Below are 16662 nucleotides of genomic sequence, written 5' to 3' on the forward strand. Positions count from 1 at the left end.
TCGCTTTGAACGAAAATTCGAATGCACTCGAATGTCCGAAAGTTGCAAATACAGACGAAGTCGAATGCTTACGAATGCATCCGAAAGTTGCAAAATACAGACGCATTCGAATACTTACGAATTCATCCGAATGTCCGAGAGTTGCACAATTCATACGAATTTCAATTTCAGTGTGAATTCATTCGTTATTCCGGATACAGTTCTTTTAGCCAATCACTTGATTCCTTGGGGGCTGGATTACTGGCATGGAGTAATTTACAGTCCAATCAGCTGCTTTTTTTTGTGCTGGAGGTTGGATTAGGGGTAAAACTTTACTGCACATGCCTGCCTGGTGGTAACTGAGTGAGAAAGGGAGATTGAGCAGAGGAGGGGAGACATTTGAGAAGCAGCAGAAGACAAGAGAGTCCAGTCTTTTTTCAAGATGGATTCAAGCTCTCAACATGAGGTTCCACCTCCTGTTACCAGCCGCAGCAGTGACACAGCAACAACAACCACTACCAGCACCTGTGAGTACCTTGTACCACCATTGTCTGTGTCATGTATGTCAGAATCTGTATTGCCAGGCCCAAACAGTCGTACTTCCACCACCAGTACTACACAAAGTTCCAGTAGTCGTGTTGTTAGGTCTCACAGTTGTGACTTTTCAAAGGGGAGGCAAATGAAGCAGCAGGAGCAGCTTTCCTGTCCTGCTTCAGTGCCTCATCCACAGCTTTCAGGCAGAGCTAGCAGCTGCAAAAGGCCAAACTCTCATACTATGACTAGCAGTAGTGCTGTGCTAAGGCCACCCTCCAAACAGAAAAGGTCAGAGAGGGAAACTGTAGGTTCAAAATCCCCTACTAGCAGGGCTAAGAGGTCCTGCTCTGAGACCAGGAAGCAGTCATCATCTACATCTATTGCATGTCGTCGCCTTTTTCAGGATCTTCCCCAAAAAACAACCTGCACAATTACTAGTGCCAGTTGTGTCACCACCACCTCCGCTATGGGCACTTTGGGAAATGTGGTGACACCAAGTATTTTTTACAGGAAAGGCCTGACAGTACCACCAACACATACTTTTCATTCTGATCCATTTAAGCAGCCTAAACGTGAAATAATAGAATATGAGCAAGACATTTTGCGTGCTCATAGTTCCACCACCACCACTCACATTGGCACCACCATCACCACTAAAAAAATGACATCTGCAGGTCATACAAGTAATGAGGGCGATTTTTTAGGCACATTTCCCATTAGCTATCCGATAGAAACGGGAATTCAGCAGGACCCTCCAACATCTGATGGTGATAAATCCTCCTTCATAAATGTGGAAGATTCAGATTATACCCTACCTTTTAATCTCGATCAGGAACCAAATATTGATGAGATAGAATATTCTTCCCATATTAAATGTGATTCCCCACTGTTGTATTCCCCTGAAAGAACAGCACCGGTGGCACCTGTCTCTCCTGTTCCGGTTGAGTCTCCCATTAACATTAGAGCTGCCAGCAAAACTGTTGGTCAAGTAACCTCCTTTACTATCCCTGACATGAGGCCACCTCCCGTTTTATCTCAAAAACACAGCAGCATAGCAGAGTGCACAGGCCAGGCTACAACCCAAATGAAGCAACTTGCTTCAGCATCTGCAGCTGAAGAGGAAACGCTCTCAAAAAAATCTTCACCACACAGTGGCAGCACCCGTCGTTCAAAAATTTGGGAGCATTTCGTGACAGTTGGTGATGGCCGCACAGCTGCATGTAAACTATGCGGCAGAGAAGTAAGCCGTGGGAGACTGTTGGGTCATCTCACGAACGCTGGGATGAAGCAACACATGCTTACCCACCACAGGCCAGTGGTGCTGAGGGAAGAAATGGGTGTGGCTCCCCCATCTACCACCACCATTACCAGCAGCAGTGTCAAAGTCACAGCTACTTATGCAGCTGCAGGTCATCATACTAAAATGGTAAAGACATCCATACAGCCCACTATAGAACATTTTGGAGGGGTACATTACCGGGGTATGTCAAAACAGCAATCCCGTAAAATTACGCGCCTCATCGGACAACTTATAGCTGTTGGGGGGGCTTCTTTCAATTTTGTGGAAGGGGAGCCCTTCAAGCAGCTGATGCAGGCTGTGGCACCACAATATCAGGTCCCTTCACGCACCACATTCAGTAGAATGGTAGTGCCCTCACTGTACCGGTCATGTGTTGGGGTTTTGAAGGATTTGCTGGGGAAGGCTGCTGGCCAATCAGTTCACTTTACAACTGATTTATGGAGTGCTACAAGTGGCCAGCATGCCTTCCTGTCCTTGACTGCCCATTGGTGGCAGCCCAATGTGTCGCAAGATGTACAACCAACACCAAAAAAAACTCCAAGGTCAAGAAAAACCTCAAGCGCTGTGGCCACTGCCACAGTGCACAAGACAGGATTGCACTCCTTCCTCCTCCATGCTGAGGTGATGGATCAGCAGCACACATCACACAATATTCTAAATGCACTTCAGAAAATGATAGGGAAGTGGCTAGGGGAACAGGCAGGCACAAACGTCAAAATGGGATTTGTTGTCAGTGATGGTGGAGCTAACATGACAAAGGCTATCCGTGATGGAAGGTTTGTTGGTGTGCGCTGCTGTGCACACATCCTGCATCTAGTTGTTAGGTGTGCTCTTGATGATAATACTAACAGTGGAAGGTTAGCAGCACTTTTAGAGTCGTGCCGGAAAATTGCTGGTCACTTCCACCGTAGTGTGAAGGATAGCCACCTTCTCAGGCAGGAACAGAGAAAGGCAGGTCTCGTGGAGCACTGCCTCAAACAGGATGTTGGAACGAGGTGGAACTCTACCTTACATATGCTAGAGCGTATACTCGAGCAACAGAGGGCAATTCATGCAATGTCATGTGAACATTTTATTGGTATTGCCAGACCACTAGGCAGGGAGGACTGGGTCATGATTGACCAAGTTGTCACAGTGCTCAGGCCTTTTGAGGATGTCACTGACAATTTAAGCAAAGAGAGTGCTAGCCTGGCAGAAGTGGTTCCCCTCTTTGCACACCTTTCTAATAAAATAGATTCCTTCCTTTCCAATAGGGAAAGATGGCCTGGTGGCAAAATACTTGCAGAAGTTGATGCCCTTCTGAGGAGACTGAAGGAGCAACTCAGTTGGCGCATAAAAGAGCTCATCGACCCTCGCCCCGAGTTCATGTTAGCCACAATTTGTGACCCCAGAATAAAAGGCAAAATAGCACTCAGGAAAAATACTCTCACCACCTGGCGGGATATATTGATAGAGAGGGTACGTGAGAGGGAAAGGCAAATGGGAATACAGTTAGAGGAGGGAGAAGAAGATGAGCTGGAGATGTCTGATGATACTCTGTTAGCTAATACTAGCAGCACTGCTGCCAGTGCTCACTCCTCCAGAGCATCAGTCTTTTGGGCTGAGGCACTTGACAGTTTTGTGGGACCCACTAAACAGCCCCCTAGAAAAGAAAAAAGTGCTGGTGACATAGTTAGGGCTTACCTAGCAGAACCTCCTTTGCCCCCCAGTACAGATCCCTTAAGTTTTTGGGATGAGAAGAAGGGTGTGTGGCCTGCTTTGTCCTCGGTAGCCCAGGAGCTTCTTTCCTGTCCCTCAACCACGGTCCAGAGTGAGCGGGTGTTTTCTGTAACAGGAAATATTTTATGCCCTCAGCGCTCACAATTGCTCCCCCAGCTCTTAGAGCAAATGGCTTTTTTAAAAGTCAACCTGCCAAAGCTTGGTTACCCTGCTCTTGAGTTTGATGCTGAATAAAAAAACTCATCCATGTTAACATAATTTCGAATTCACCACCTGACCGAGTCCCACGTCTCCCCTAAGGTCCTCATTCCATGCCAGAAATCATCAGATATCCCATCCTGACCATTTATGTGAGGGCTTAAATATGGTAGTTAGTTACTCCATGTCTGACCCTATACCATCCTATCAAAAATATAATGAACAACTGAGATGGTCAGGTTGAAAACAAAGTTCCATTTGGTTTGTGATGATTTGGCATGGAATGATCCCCTACTAAGTCCCACCTCATACCTCCTGCCCTGCCATTTTCCTGTCCAAGGTTAGCTACTGATCTGGTAGTCTAACTTAAATAGTTGTCCTTTTGAGACAACTGTGTCATTTAGTATCATAAAAAATAAATGGGACAGCTGTATCTTTTGTACATATAAATTAAAACTTTAAAACATTCAGTTCGTGAAACTTACCTGCTAAAAGTCCTCCTAACTCCTGTTGTTTCCACTCCCCTTGCCTTCTTCTCAAATCTCCAATACTTAGGACACTGGAACACAAACGCATTCCCTTTAAGTTTGGTATAAGCAACACCATGAAGGGGAAAGGCAAACCGTTTGGCAGTGCGACTGCGCACATGGTCATGCAATATATCAGGAAAGCACAGACCATGCATGAGTGCAAACAGCACCTTGGAGGATTGCCTTCTCTCGGGGTTTCACTACCTTGACAGGTGTCAAAACTGGCTCAAGCTGCTGGATTTGTATTTATTAAGTTAAAAATGTTGTAGTTTTGGTTGTTGTGTTATGCATCTTGCCAACCTGGCTGTTGCTTGCTCACTCCTATACTTGTAGTACTGGTGGTGGAAATAGTGGTGATACTGAGTCTGCTGCTATGCTAATATACATACAGACACATGAAAATGAAGGCCTACAATGGTCCTACGAGTCTCCTATACCCCCACCACCAAAATGTTTTCGTTCAACCCTCTAATGGCACCTACATCGTGGCAAAAAGTTTTTTGCTGCTAATATATCCAGTTCACCAAGATATTCATGCAATTTCCAGGCCACATTGTTGGCAACATGGCACTTGTAAGTTGGCACTCTGGAAAGTCATCATCCACAACAAGGAAGGAAAGACTGTTATCGCGTTGCCGTGAGTCAGAAATAGGTGAGTTGCTCAACTGCCCACATACTCCCCCATCCATCATTGATTTCCATTCATTTATGTAACTCTTGTTTTATTTGCCAATGTAGTGTAAGTACCACTGGAATGAGTGGATGAGACTTCATCATGACAGACACATACAAGTTGAAGACTTCACAGGTACGCATTAACCATACACATCTTTTAGGATGTAAAAATAACGGCAAACATGTATGTAGGGATGCACAATAGCAGTATTGGATACTAGTAATTATTTCTCTGTACTCGTTTTCAATACCAAAGACCATTCAGGTGCATCCAGGTACTGAGTGTGACGCCAGCTTCACAGTTTATCAGGAAGCCAGGCCTCCCAGATTCTTGATTGGCAGTCATTTGTTATTGACGAATACAGATCAAAAATTGCTCGTATCCAATATCGGTATCAGTGCATCCCTACATAGAGGGAATCTCAAGTGATGCATGCATGTTCATTTCAAACCTAAAATCAAGAAAGCTGTATACTGAACACTTATACACTTTTCCAGATCATTATATGTTGTAGTCCAAAGTTTCTGTAGCAGAAATGGAAATAGTATTAGTATTCATTACTGATACTTTTTCCATTTCTGTTACTGCAACTTTGAACTAGAACATATAATGATGCGGAAATAAAAAGAGAATAGTAAGGTCAGCGAGCCAGTATAATACCTAGCTAAATCTAAATTAAGTTGTTGGTGACAACTGGCAAAGATGTTCTTTTTAAGTTGATGATTACCATGTGTGATAGCATGTGTGTTATTATCAAGCAATAAGCAACCAGATATGTAATAAAGTGTAAAATATCACATAATAATCAAAATAAAGGCATTAGAGTATGCTTTTATTTGGCAAAAATTATTTGCATTTATTTGCACAAACAAACGTAGAAAAATAACATGTATGTTAAAACGTATACATATATATATATATATATATATATATATATATATATATATATATACAACTCTAAACAAAACGGTGAACTGAGCTGCTTTGGGTCCTGGGGCAGAGGAAGAACTAACCCTCAGTTTTCAGAAGGAGAGGGTTCTCTGCTGCTTTCTGTACTAACAGACGAGCTCCCAGGCAATGGAGCATTGTGCCTGGAAATTGCTTCCATCAATGAGAGTCTCAAATGCTCCATTGCCTGGTTGTGCTGTTGGTTTACCCGGCTCAACAACAATTCAAAATGGTCCATTTGCTGTCTGCCTATGAGATGTATGGTCCGGGTAAGCCTTCTCATGTCCCGTGACTGCCTTCGATTTTCAGTTGTCAATCTCCTCACTTCACTAAGGAGCCTCTCAATTTGTGCAGTTAAGCCCGGTGCAGTTGGCACCCGGACAGGAGGTGGCGACTGCAGTACATGCACACTGGGAGCAGCAGTACATGGTGGCAGCAGCATGCCTGAACTTTGGCCCCTGACCTCCTCCTCTGGCCATGGGGAGAAGGCAGGAGTCTGTGACATAGCAGGTCTCAATTCTGGCTCATTCTGCAGCTCTATACCCTCCAAAATAAGGACAGGCGAGTGCGGACTGCACTGCGCTCTCCCCTCTGGCTGGTCTTGTTGATCTAAAATAGAAGAGATAGCAAATGTTGACGATAGCATTCATAAACAATTCTAGGTTACACATACAAACATTAGGGTTGATTTACTAACACTGGACACAGTGCTAACTCTGGTGAAGCTATGCAGAAACCAATCAGCTTCTAACTTTAGCTTGTTTAATTAGGCTTTCCCAAAAAAATCTGGAAGCTGATTGATTTCTCTACAGAGCTGCACCACATTTTGCACTGTAATTTTGTGTAAATCCACTTCATTGTTTACTACTTTAAAACACAACACTTCACTGTATGATTTCATGGAGAAGTGATTGAAGTATGAGTTGTGTGTATGAAAATGGATGGTAATATCTTTTATATGTTAACCCTTTCATGACTAAGCCTATTTTTGACATTTGGTGTTTACAAGTTAAAGTCCGTATTTTTTTGCTATAAAATTACTTAGAGCCTCCAAACATTATATATATTTTTTTGCAGAGAATCTAGAGGATAAAATGGTGATTGTTGCAATATTTGTTATCACACGGTATTTGTGCAGCGGTGTTTAACACAACATTTTTTTGGTAAAAGGGACACTTTCATGAATTTAAAAAAGAAAAAAACAGTAAAGTTAGCCCAATTTTTTGGTATAATGTGAAAGATGATGTTATGCCGAGTAAATAAATACCAAACATGTCACGCTTTTTAATTGCACGCACTCGTGGAATGGTGACAAACTACGGTACCTAAAAATCTCTATAGGCGACTCTTTAATTTTTTTTTACGGTTACCAGGTTAGAGTTACAGAGGAGGCCTAATGCTAGAGTTATTTATCTCGCTGTGACGATCGCGGCGATACCTCACATGTGCGATTTAACCACCATTAACATGTGCGGGCGCAACTTCCGTATGCGTTTTTTAGTGAGCGAGCTCGCGGGGACAGGGGCGCTTTAAATTTTTGGATGACTTTTATTGCTGTCACAAGGGATGTAAACATCCCTTGTGACAGTAATAGGTGGTGACAGGTACTCTTTATGGAGGGATCGGGGGTCTTTTAGACCCCCGATCCCTCCTTTGCACTTCACAGTATTCAGATCGCCATTTTGGGCAATTCTGAATACTGTATATTTTTTTTAAAACAGGCGCCACTGGCAACCGAGTAGACGGGAAGTGAGGTCATGACGTCGCTTCCGCATTTACAATTAGAAGAATGGAATGAAGCCGCTCTCTGCTTCGTTCCAGACTGTCAGCAGCCGGCAGTAGCCGAGATGGCGGATTGGTGATCGGCCTTCCGGTGGATCGGGAGGCCTGGTAAGAGCAGCAGGAGGCGGCGGGAGGGGGGGGGGGAGTCCCCTCTCGCTCCTCCGGTATAACAGCCGAGCAGCTTTTAGCCGCATCGGTTGTTATACTTGGAAAGCCGATCGCCCGCTCTACAAAACAGTAACGGGATGATGCCTGCAGCTGCGGGCATCTTCCCGGTATAACCCCTGAAAGTCTAGGCTGCACATCTGCGTACGCTCGGCGGGAAGGGGATAATAATGACTGTGTGTAATGTGTAGATGATTATGGTGTGTCCTGTTTCTTTATATTGGCAGCTTGTGTACTTACCCTGAGGAGTATTGGGCCGCTGTTTTCTGCCAGATGACGCTGGAGGGATATGGCTGGGGCTTTCTGTTAAAGATGGAAGAAAAGAGTCAAGGTAATGTTCCAGATAAAGTTAAGTCAACAGCGCTATTTATTTTTGCCTGTTATAAGTTGTACTACAACATCAAAGCATTATAAATAAAAGGTACCCCAGATGTATCCTGACTCCTTGTGTCATAAATTACTGTATTCCTAACTTATTGGCCCAACTGTAATTGCCCAAAAATATACTGACACAAAGATCGAAGTAAAATGTCTGTTTTCTTTTGGTTGACGATCCTTTGGAGGCAAAGTATCAAAAATGTTTCCCTTGTATCTGTGTAAACTACTTCCATGGTCCCTCCCTACCGCTCTGCACCGACTCGGAGGACGAACCACATTCTGCAGATACACCATTGTAACTACCAGTTAATCCACCATAACTGGCATTCCACCGGGGACCCATACCTTAGATGGGTCCCAATCATCTGAGCACAGCAAGTTATTTTAAAATACCTCCAAAGACCCAACCGAACGTACCCTGTAAAATAAACAAAAACAACCAATACAACAAAAAAGTAAGCATAGAAGGAACCAAGCCGATGTAGGGAGGGAGGGCGGGCAGGAATGCTTCTCCTCCTCGTGTACTCCTAGGATGTCTGGTTTCACCTTGTCTCCCCCACACTCCTGGCTTTTTGCAGTCCCTCCTCCACGCTGTCTGCCCAATCCCCTGCAGCCCCATGTTGTCTGACAACATGTTTTTATCCCGACTTGCCCGGCTTCCCTATGCTCCTAATCATGCTAGCACTACGTTGTTTTTTTTATGTTTGGGCTTCGAGCTAATACTCTGTCTGTACTCACAAAAAAGTGCACTGAGGTGAATTAAAGTGGATTGTATACCCTACTTTGTCATTTTAACACTACAGGTGATAAGGCTTACCGGTACGTAAAATGAATATTATTTAGGAGATATCCTCCTCAGATGCAGCCGCTGAGGCCAGCGGTGGTGCATGTGCTCTGAAGGTCCGCTGGACCCTGCAGAAAAATCAAACCTCTTCACCAGTAAAAGGACTCCCACGCACATGCGTGGGAGAGACCTCATTGCAGCTCCGGCCACTCAGAAGCGCCGGAGCCCGCGACCGCGGAAGAGACGGTGAGGCAACGTGTCAGCCCGCTCAGCGCTGACCGGGTCGGCCTGCAGGGGCCTCGTTCTAAGGTATTTCATAGAAATTCATAATGTGCTATTATTATGCAATGCATACTAGCACATTATGCCATTGTCTTGCAAGTTTCTTTTTTTTTTCTTCTGTGGTTTAAAGCCGCTTTAATTTGCACTGGAACTGTAAAATCAAATCTAAAGTTGCTAATGTGTTAAAACAGATGTTATATTTTTTGGCAAATTGAACAAATTGAACAATGAATGTTTTGTTTACATATACTATACCCCCCTCTTTTATTACACAATCCCATGCTTACTTCAGTATCCTCAGTTCCCCCCCTTCACTTCACAGTTTCCCCTTCACAGTCGTGTTCTGAAGGTATGAGGTGTCATATGAATTTGAAAATGGACCTTAATAATAATAATGTGTATTAGATGATAATGCCTGTGTGTATATAATATCATGGACATAGATGAATGATGATGATGGTGTGTCCTGTTTCTTTCCAGATTCCACTACTTACCCTGAGGCGTAATGGTCCGCTGCTTCCTGCCAGTTGATGCTTCTGGAGAGTCCGGGATACGGATCGGGCTTTCTGTTAAAGACGGAAGAAAAGACAAGAGTCAAGGTAATGTTCAAGATAAAGTCAACAGCTTTATTTATTATTTTTGCCTGGTATATGTTGGACGACAACAACATATTTTATAATCAAAGCGTAAAAAAATGCACTGAGGTGAATTAAAGTGGATTGCATACCCCCACTTTGTCATTTTTTTACCTACAGGTAATCCTATAATAAAGCTTACCTGTAGGTAATATGAATATCCCCTAAACCTGTACGGTTTAGGAAATATCCACCTCGGATGCAGCCGCTGACGTCAGTGGCGGTGCATGCGCTCTGAAGGGCCGGCGGACGCCGGACGGTTCAGAAAAATCAAAGCACCTCGCTGGAAACTGGACTCCCACACACATGCGTGGGAGAGACCCCATAGCGCCTCCAGCCACACACAGCGTCGATGCCCGGAAGAGAAGGCGAGGCAACGTGTCATAGCGCTGGCCAGGTTGGGCTGCTGGGGCCTCGTTTATTTTATAATGTGCTAGTATGCGATGCATACTAGCACATTATGCTATTGTCTTGCAGGTGTTTTTTTTTTCTTCCGTGGTTTACTACCGATTTAATTTGCACTGGAAATGTTAAAATCTAATCTAATCTGAAGTTGATGATGTGTTAAAACAGATGAGATGATATATTTCTTGGCAAATTGACCAATTAACATTTTGGTGAATAGCCTGCCCTTTTATAGTACACCCCCCTCTTTTATTACACAATCCCATGATTGTTTTAGTTTCCCCATGACAGTAGTGTTCTGATCTGAACACCCTTCACAATGGTATCTTCTCCCCCACCTTCATAGCACCTGAGTACACCTGTGTCCTCTGCCCTCCCCCTTTGCATCCTAACCCCCCTGCAACTCGACCCTCCTTCACATCACAGCCTCGGCACCTCTGGCCCCCTTCACATTACACAGCCCCCTGCATATTTGGCCCCCATCACATTACACAGCCTCTGCACCTTTGACACTTTCACATCCCCCCTGCAGCGCTGCCCCATCCTACCTTATTTGGGCACACAGAGCCGGAGACACAGCAGCACTGAATAATGGGTGGGAGCAGGAGGTGCTGCTGAAGTTAACCAGCAGTTGATTGGTTGCTAGGGCCGCATAGCAACCAATCACCTGCTGTTTAACTTGTGAAGTTATTTTCAGCATTTCTGCGATAGTGACAGCGGCAGAGGGAGGCAGACAGAACCGTCACCTAAATGGCTGGATTGTGGCGTTCCAAGTGGCACAGTGACTTGGTCCACATCTGGCCCACAGTCCGCCATTTAGTGATGCCTGCTTTAAATGTTAAAGAGGAGGGCCAGTCAAAAAAAAAAATTAAAAGTCAGCAGCTACAAATACTGCAGCTGCTGACTTTTAATTGGACACTTACCTGTCCCTGGGTCCAGCGATGCGGGGGATCGAAGCCCCACTCGTCTCCCCCTCCGTTCAGTGGCGCCGGCATTGCAACTGTGGGCGCCGGGCTGTGGCTTCACTGCCTGGCACCCACTGCGCATGCGCGAGCGGCGCCGCGCGCCGTGATTGGCCGCTCAGTCACCTGGGACCTGTAATGGGTCCCAGATGATTGACAGGAGGGAGGGAGCAGAGCTGAGCCCTTCCTGTGCCGAGGGGGAAGTGATGTCACCAGCCCAGGCACTGGAAGAGGCAGATTACGAGGGACCCCCTAGCAACAGGCATTTAGAGGTAAGTAAAAAAAAAATATCCAAATGTTTTTTTTTATTTTTTTTTTTAGGCACAATCATGACTTTTTTTTTTTAGGATGGAACACCACTTTAAATAGAAGTTTATCATTAATTATACATCCTTTGTCTTTGTGTTAGGTACTCACCAGAATGTCGATGGGATGGACTTGGAGCTGATCGCTCTACAGATGATGTTTCTCGATCTGGAAAACATGTATGTAAAGAAAAACGTAAGTTTCACATGCATAGTCATAAAAAATAATAGTGAGCTTGAAACAACCATATAACAGCAATATATAATGATATATTTCTTTTTACTCACCAACAGCTCTTTGATGTGGACCCCTGCTGCTGACTCCAGGGACATCCTCTGCCAGAAGGCCAAGGCCATCTTTCAGCTTTACCTCCCACTCACGTAACTCAACAGGCTTTCCCCTAATATGCTCTCCCCGTAGACGCTTCTTCAGCTTTTTGATGACTGCTGCCCGACAATCATAGAATCTGCACATGAAAAATAAACATTATTAGTTACATAAAATAGAAACCAAACTGATTTATTTTTTTGAAAAGCAACCTGTCGTTTCACACAGTGATGGTTTTTTATGTTACAATATTTCCATGTATGTTAATGTTCTCTTCTGTATGTGGCTGTGCCAAATAAATAGTTTTGTAAAGTAGAACTGTTAATTTTTATTGACTATTACACTGTGTATTTTTTACAAATGTGTGTTCTAAGAGCCCTTTCACACTGGGGCGGTTTGCAGGCGTTATTGCGCTAAAAATACCGCCTGCAAACCGACCCGAAACAGCCGCTGCTGTCGGGCTTTCACACTGAAGCGGTGCGCTGGCAGGAGAAGAAAAAAACTCCTGCAAGCCGCAACTTTGGAGCGGTGAAGGAGCGGTGTATTCACCGCTCCTTCACCGCTCCTGCCCATTGAAATCAATGGGACAGCGCGGCTATACTGCGCCAATACCGCGGCAATACCGCGTCTATAGCCGCGCTATACGAGCGGTTTTAACCCTTTTTCGGTTAAAACCGCACTGCTGGCGGCCGAATACCGCTGCAATAACGACGGTAAAGCAGCGCTAAAAATAGCGCTGTTTTACCGCCGACGTCCCCACCGCCCCAGTGTGAAAGATTATTGGAATAATTACCTGTGTCTGACGCCAGTGGTGTGCCTGCGATACTTGGAGACCACATTCACGGAGTCCCGGACTCGTCCCCAGCCTGCTGCTTTCTCGGATGTTGGCACGGTTTGGCAGAAGAGTGTCACTTTTTCTCTTAGGACTGCAGCAACCAATGCAGCATTCTCCTCTTGGGTAAATATAGGCCCCCTTGATCTTTGTCGCTTGCTTTGGTGGGGTTGCTGCATGTCTGAGTCCGCACTCTCTGATGTAGTGGGGGACACATGTCTCCGTTTTTGGCCATGCTTCCGCTCCACTCCACCTCCACACTCTCTTCCAGGCCTTGGCTCCACTACAGGCCTCCGTTCACCTCCATGCCTCTCCCCTCCACTCCTCCTCTCCCCAACAATACTCTCCCCTCCATGCCTCTCCTCCCCTCCACTCCTCCTCTCCTCAACAATACTCTCCCCTATACGCCTCTCCTCCCCTCTACACCTCTCCCCTCCACGCCTCTTCTCCCCTCCACGCCTCCTTTTCCCTCTACGCCTCCCATCCCCTCCTCTTCTCTCCTCCCCTCCACACCTCTCTTCCCCGCCTCGCCCCTCCCCTCCACGCCTCCCCTCCCCTCCACGCCTCTCCTCCCCTACACGCCTCCTCTCCCCTTCACGCCTCCTCTGCCATGAGTCCCCTCCTCCACTCCTCCGCTCCCCTCCACTCCTCTGCTCCCCTCCATTCCTCTCCCCTGAGTCCCCTCCTCCACTCCTCCGCTCCCCTCCACTCCTCTCCCCTGAGTCCCCTACTCCACTCCTCCGCTCCCCTCCACTCGCAGTCACAGCAAAAACTCTCATACCAACACACTCACTAACACCAACATTCTCACTCACTAGACGACTCACACGTCCATTCTCACTCCCAGACATTCTAATAGTAATTGCAACAACAACTACCAAACCACACAAAAACAACTACCAAAACAACGATCTCACTCTCTTCTCTCTGCTCCTCCCAGCTCCCACACCTCACCCTACCAATGCACAGTACACCCTCTCAAAATGGTGTACAGGGGCGGAGGATAATTAGCTGGCTAGCCGCGTGTTGAAAATGAAAACGAAACTAAAATACGAGATTACTAATGACCGCGATGTATTTACGAATGTACGAATCCATTCGAAGCACGCTAGTAGACTCGAATCAACAAAAACAAAACAATGTTACAAAACTACGAATCAACGGGAAAGAAAGCATAAGGCAATCCCACAAAAGTAACAATTACTAAATTACGAGAAGCGTACCGAATAGAATAAACAAAAATGACACAAAATTACGAATTTCGAATCAAATAAAATTAGACAGAATTACGAATCATTCAGTAACAACGAAAATACGAATGACTCCGAATCGAACCATGTTTTATGAAATTACGAATTGCAAGACTAACGGAATTACGAATTATATCGTTAAAAGTTTAACGAAAATACAACAGTTACGAAAATACGAACGAGTCCGAATATGAACCCTCGCGTATTACGAAATTACGAATCGTTACGAATCCACGGAAACAAGACGAAACTAAACTAAACTAAACTAAATTTTTTGTTGTGCACATGTCTATTCTCAACGTCCCAGCTGTGAAGCAGAGACACCCCTAAAGGCTAAAGTCGATACTACACTTGATCTTAGCCAAAAGGCCGAGAAGATTTTACGTTTTTTTTTATTTTTAAAGCCAGTGGCGTGCAAACACACCTCAAAAACTTCCACCCGGTGCCAAAAAAAAGTGAAACACAAAAACCTGTAGCGGGTGTTCAGGGTCCTCCACTAGGGAAAGACCTTACCCTGATCCCCCGGGGCGTTAGGCTCCAGACAGGGACTGAGGTACTCAGACAATGGGACCATCTGGCCGAAACCAGGCGGACCCCCGTTTCCTGGAAGGTCTGCCAAAACAGACCAACCCAAATACAGATGGGGCTCCCCTGAAGGGAGACCCCAAAGGAGAGGGCAAACCAAGCCAGAAGGCCTATGTCCACCCCTTCCCAAGACTTTCAGAGTAGGCCCGAGGACCCACACCCTACTCGCCACACTGTGACAAAACGTGTATACATCACAAACAAAAAAAAATACAAAACACGGGGATAAATAAAAGAGTGAGGGAGATAGTAAGATGGGAGTGTGAAAGTGACCATTGTGTAATACAATGGCCGGCCCTCCGGCCAGGCATAAAAATTTCCCCTGGTACTAGCCAAAAGGCTCGGCCCTAGAGGCAGGTGTGAAAAACGTGTGTAGTGGTGAAGTGACCATGGTGCCATAAAATCAAGTGCCTGAACACAGTGACTATACGGCACCCCTGAACTGCCACTTCAGGGGCACATTCATCACTGGCTTTTCAAAGCAACCCTGACCCACAGCCCAGACCACAGCAGCCCCCACCCCAACCAGGAAGGCCTGGAGTTCAGGAAACTTGGTGGGAGCCCTTTACCACCAGGCTCCACCGTCGTTGCGTTCCTCCTGCCTAATTATATTCAGGAGATACTGACCACTCCCCCCCCCCCGAAGGAGGAGTAAGTGTTCTCTCCCAGAAAAACTGGCTGGAGCTACCCCAATCTAGGCCAGAAGGCCAGGAGCCCGACCCTCCGGATCAGACCCCGTGGTTCTCCATCCCCATCAGAAGGCTTCCCTTTTGGCTACGAACCGCTCCAGGTCACCTTTACTCCAGCAGGCTTTGCATAGCAACCGCCATCCCTTCACTATTTTGCCATAGATCAGGGACGGAAGCAAGCGCCACCTCCTGGAAACTGATAAGAACAGATACTACACTTGATCTTAGCCAAAAGGCCGAGAAGATTTTACGTTACCATGCTTGCAGGGGGGGCACACCGAGAGGAAGAGAGCGTGAGTAGCTCTCTGTACTGTTTTTATACCCCCCCTCTATCCCTACTCCCACCAATCCAGGTTCTACCCACCCTGGAACCTTGTCATTGGTCCAGAGTTGCATCAAATTCTGATTGGCTGTAATTTCAAGTTCAGTTTGCCATCATGTTTAAACATTAGACTCTCTTTGGTGCCTCTATGTCTGCCTTAAAACAGTTAGCCCTCTTTGAAGACATCAAACAGCTTTTGAGAGGCAGTGAAAAGAAGTAAGCTGGGCCATAAAATATTAAGTACACACACGTTCCTATAACACATACACAAATATTTATATATATATATATATATATATATATATATATATATATATATATATATATATATATATATATATATATATATACCCATATATATACACAAACCTTAAAACATATATATATATATATATATATATATATATATATATATATATATACACACACATAAAAAAATTTCCACATCAGCTTCCCCTGAAGTTCATTCTTGAACTTATGCCCTCCCTCAATGATCCTGTACCCACCCACAACAGTCCAGAAGACCCAACCCTTCCCCTCCACACCACTGAGGCCTCCTCTTCCTTTCTTGAACACGCCGGAACCCATCAAGGTAGACTTGAGACAGCAAAGGAATCCTGGTGCCTTTGAGACTCGACATCCGGACCATGAGTGCCTGTGCTGTGATGTCTTCACGCTCCTCTCCCTTAGAAGAGCGGAACTCCAACATCGATGGTGGGATCCTGGCATATCTAGTCCTGTAACTTGGGAATATGGTGTAATGGTTGCATCCATTGGATCGGACCGCATTTGTCTCAAGAAAATGACTTGGTTGTGTTGCTTCTTCAGGTGGTGGTCGGGTGGGCCTCCGGACAGTCATGCATGAATACAAAAAAAAGGAGAATGTCATTGTACTGTTATTGGAGGAATGCCGGACATGAGCAGCGGGTTGGCCATTAACACTTAATGCTTATAAGGGGTGTAATGTGGATGAGTAAAGTAGGATCCCAACAGGGTACAGAGTCTGAGCAACAGCCAGTATCATCCATGGCCCTTGATGGTAAGGATAGTCAACACTGCCTGCTATTGCCAGGT

The 16662-nt window shown here is 45.4% G+C and overlaps 1 protein-coding gene and 1 pseudogene across 1 annotated transcript; one reads left to right on the top strand and one right to left on the bottom strand.

Annotated features, from left to right (window-relative positions):
• The first annotated feature begins 577 nt into the window (after positions 1–577).
• On the top strand, positions 578–12228 carry LOC141140491 (zinc finger BED domain-containing protein 4-like). Its single transcript, XM_073627736.1, has 5 exons — positions 578–5068; positions 8059–8162; positions 9756–9874; positions 11687–11778; positions 11877–12228. Exon 1 carries the CDS (start codon positions 659–661, stop codon positions 3764–3766), a length of 3108 nt encoding a protein of 1035 aa, XP_073483837.1. The 5' UTR covers positions 578–658; the 3' UTR covers positions 3767–5068; positions 8059–8162; positions 9756–9874; positions 11687–11778; positions 11877–12228.
• Positions 12229–15382: 3154 nt separating this feature from the next.
• On the bottom strand, positions 15383–15514 carry LOC141141907 (U2 spliceosomal RNA; annotated as a pseudogene).
• Positions 15515–16662: the final 1148 nt, after the last annotated feature.

Source organism: Aquarana catesbeiana, linkage group LG04, assembly GCF_042186555.1.
Source record: "Aquarana catesbeiana isolate 2022-GZ linkage group LG04, ASM4218655v1, whole genome shotgun sequence".
Taxonomy (NCBI): domain Eukaryota; kingdom Metazoa; phylum Chordata; class Amphibia; order Anura; family Ranidae; genus Aquarana; species Aquarana catesbeiana.

Coding starts and splice junctions, on each gene's coding strand:
- LOC141140491 (XM_073627736.1), top strand. CDS start 659: ATGAAGCAGCAGGAGCAGCTTTCCTGTCCTGCTTCAGTGCCTCATCCA.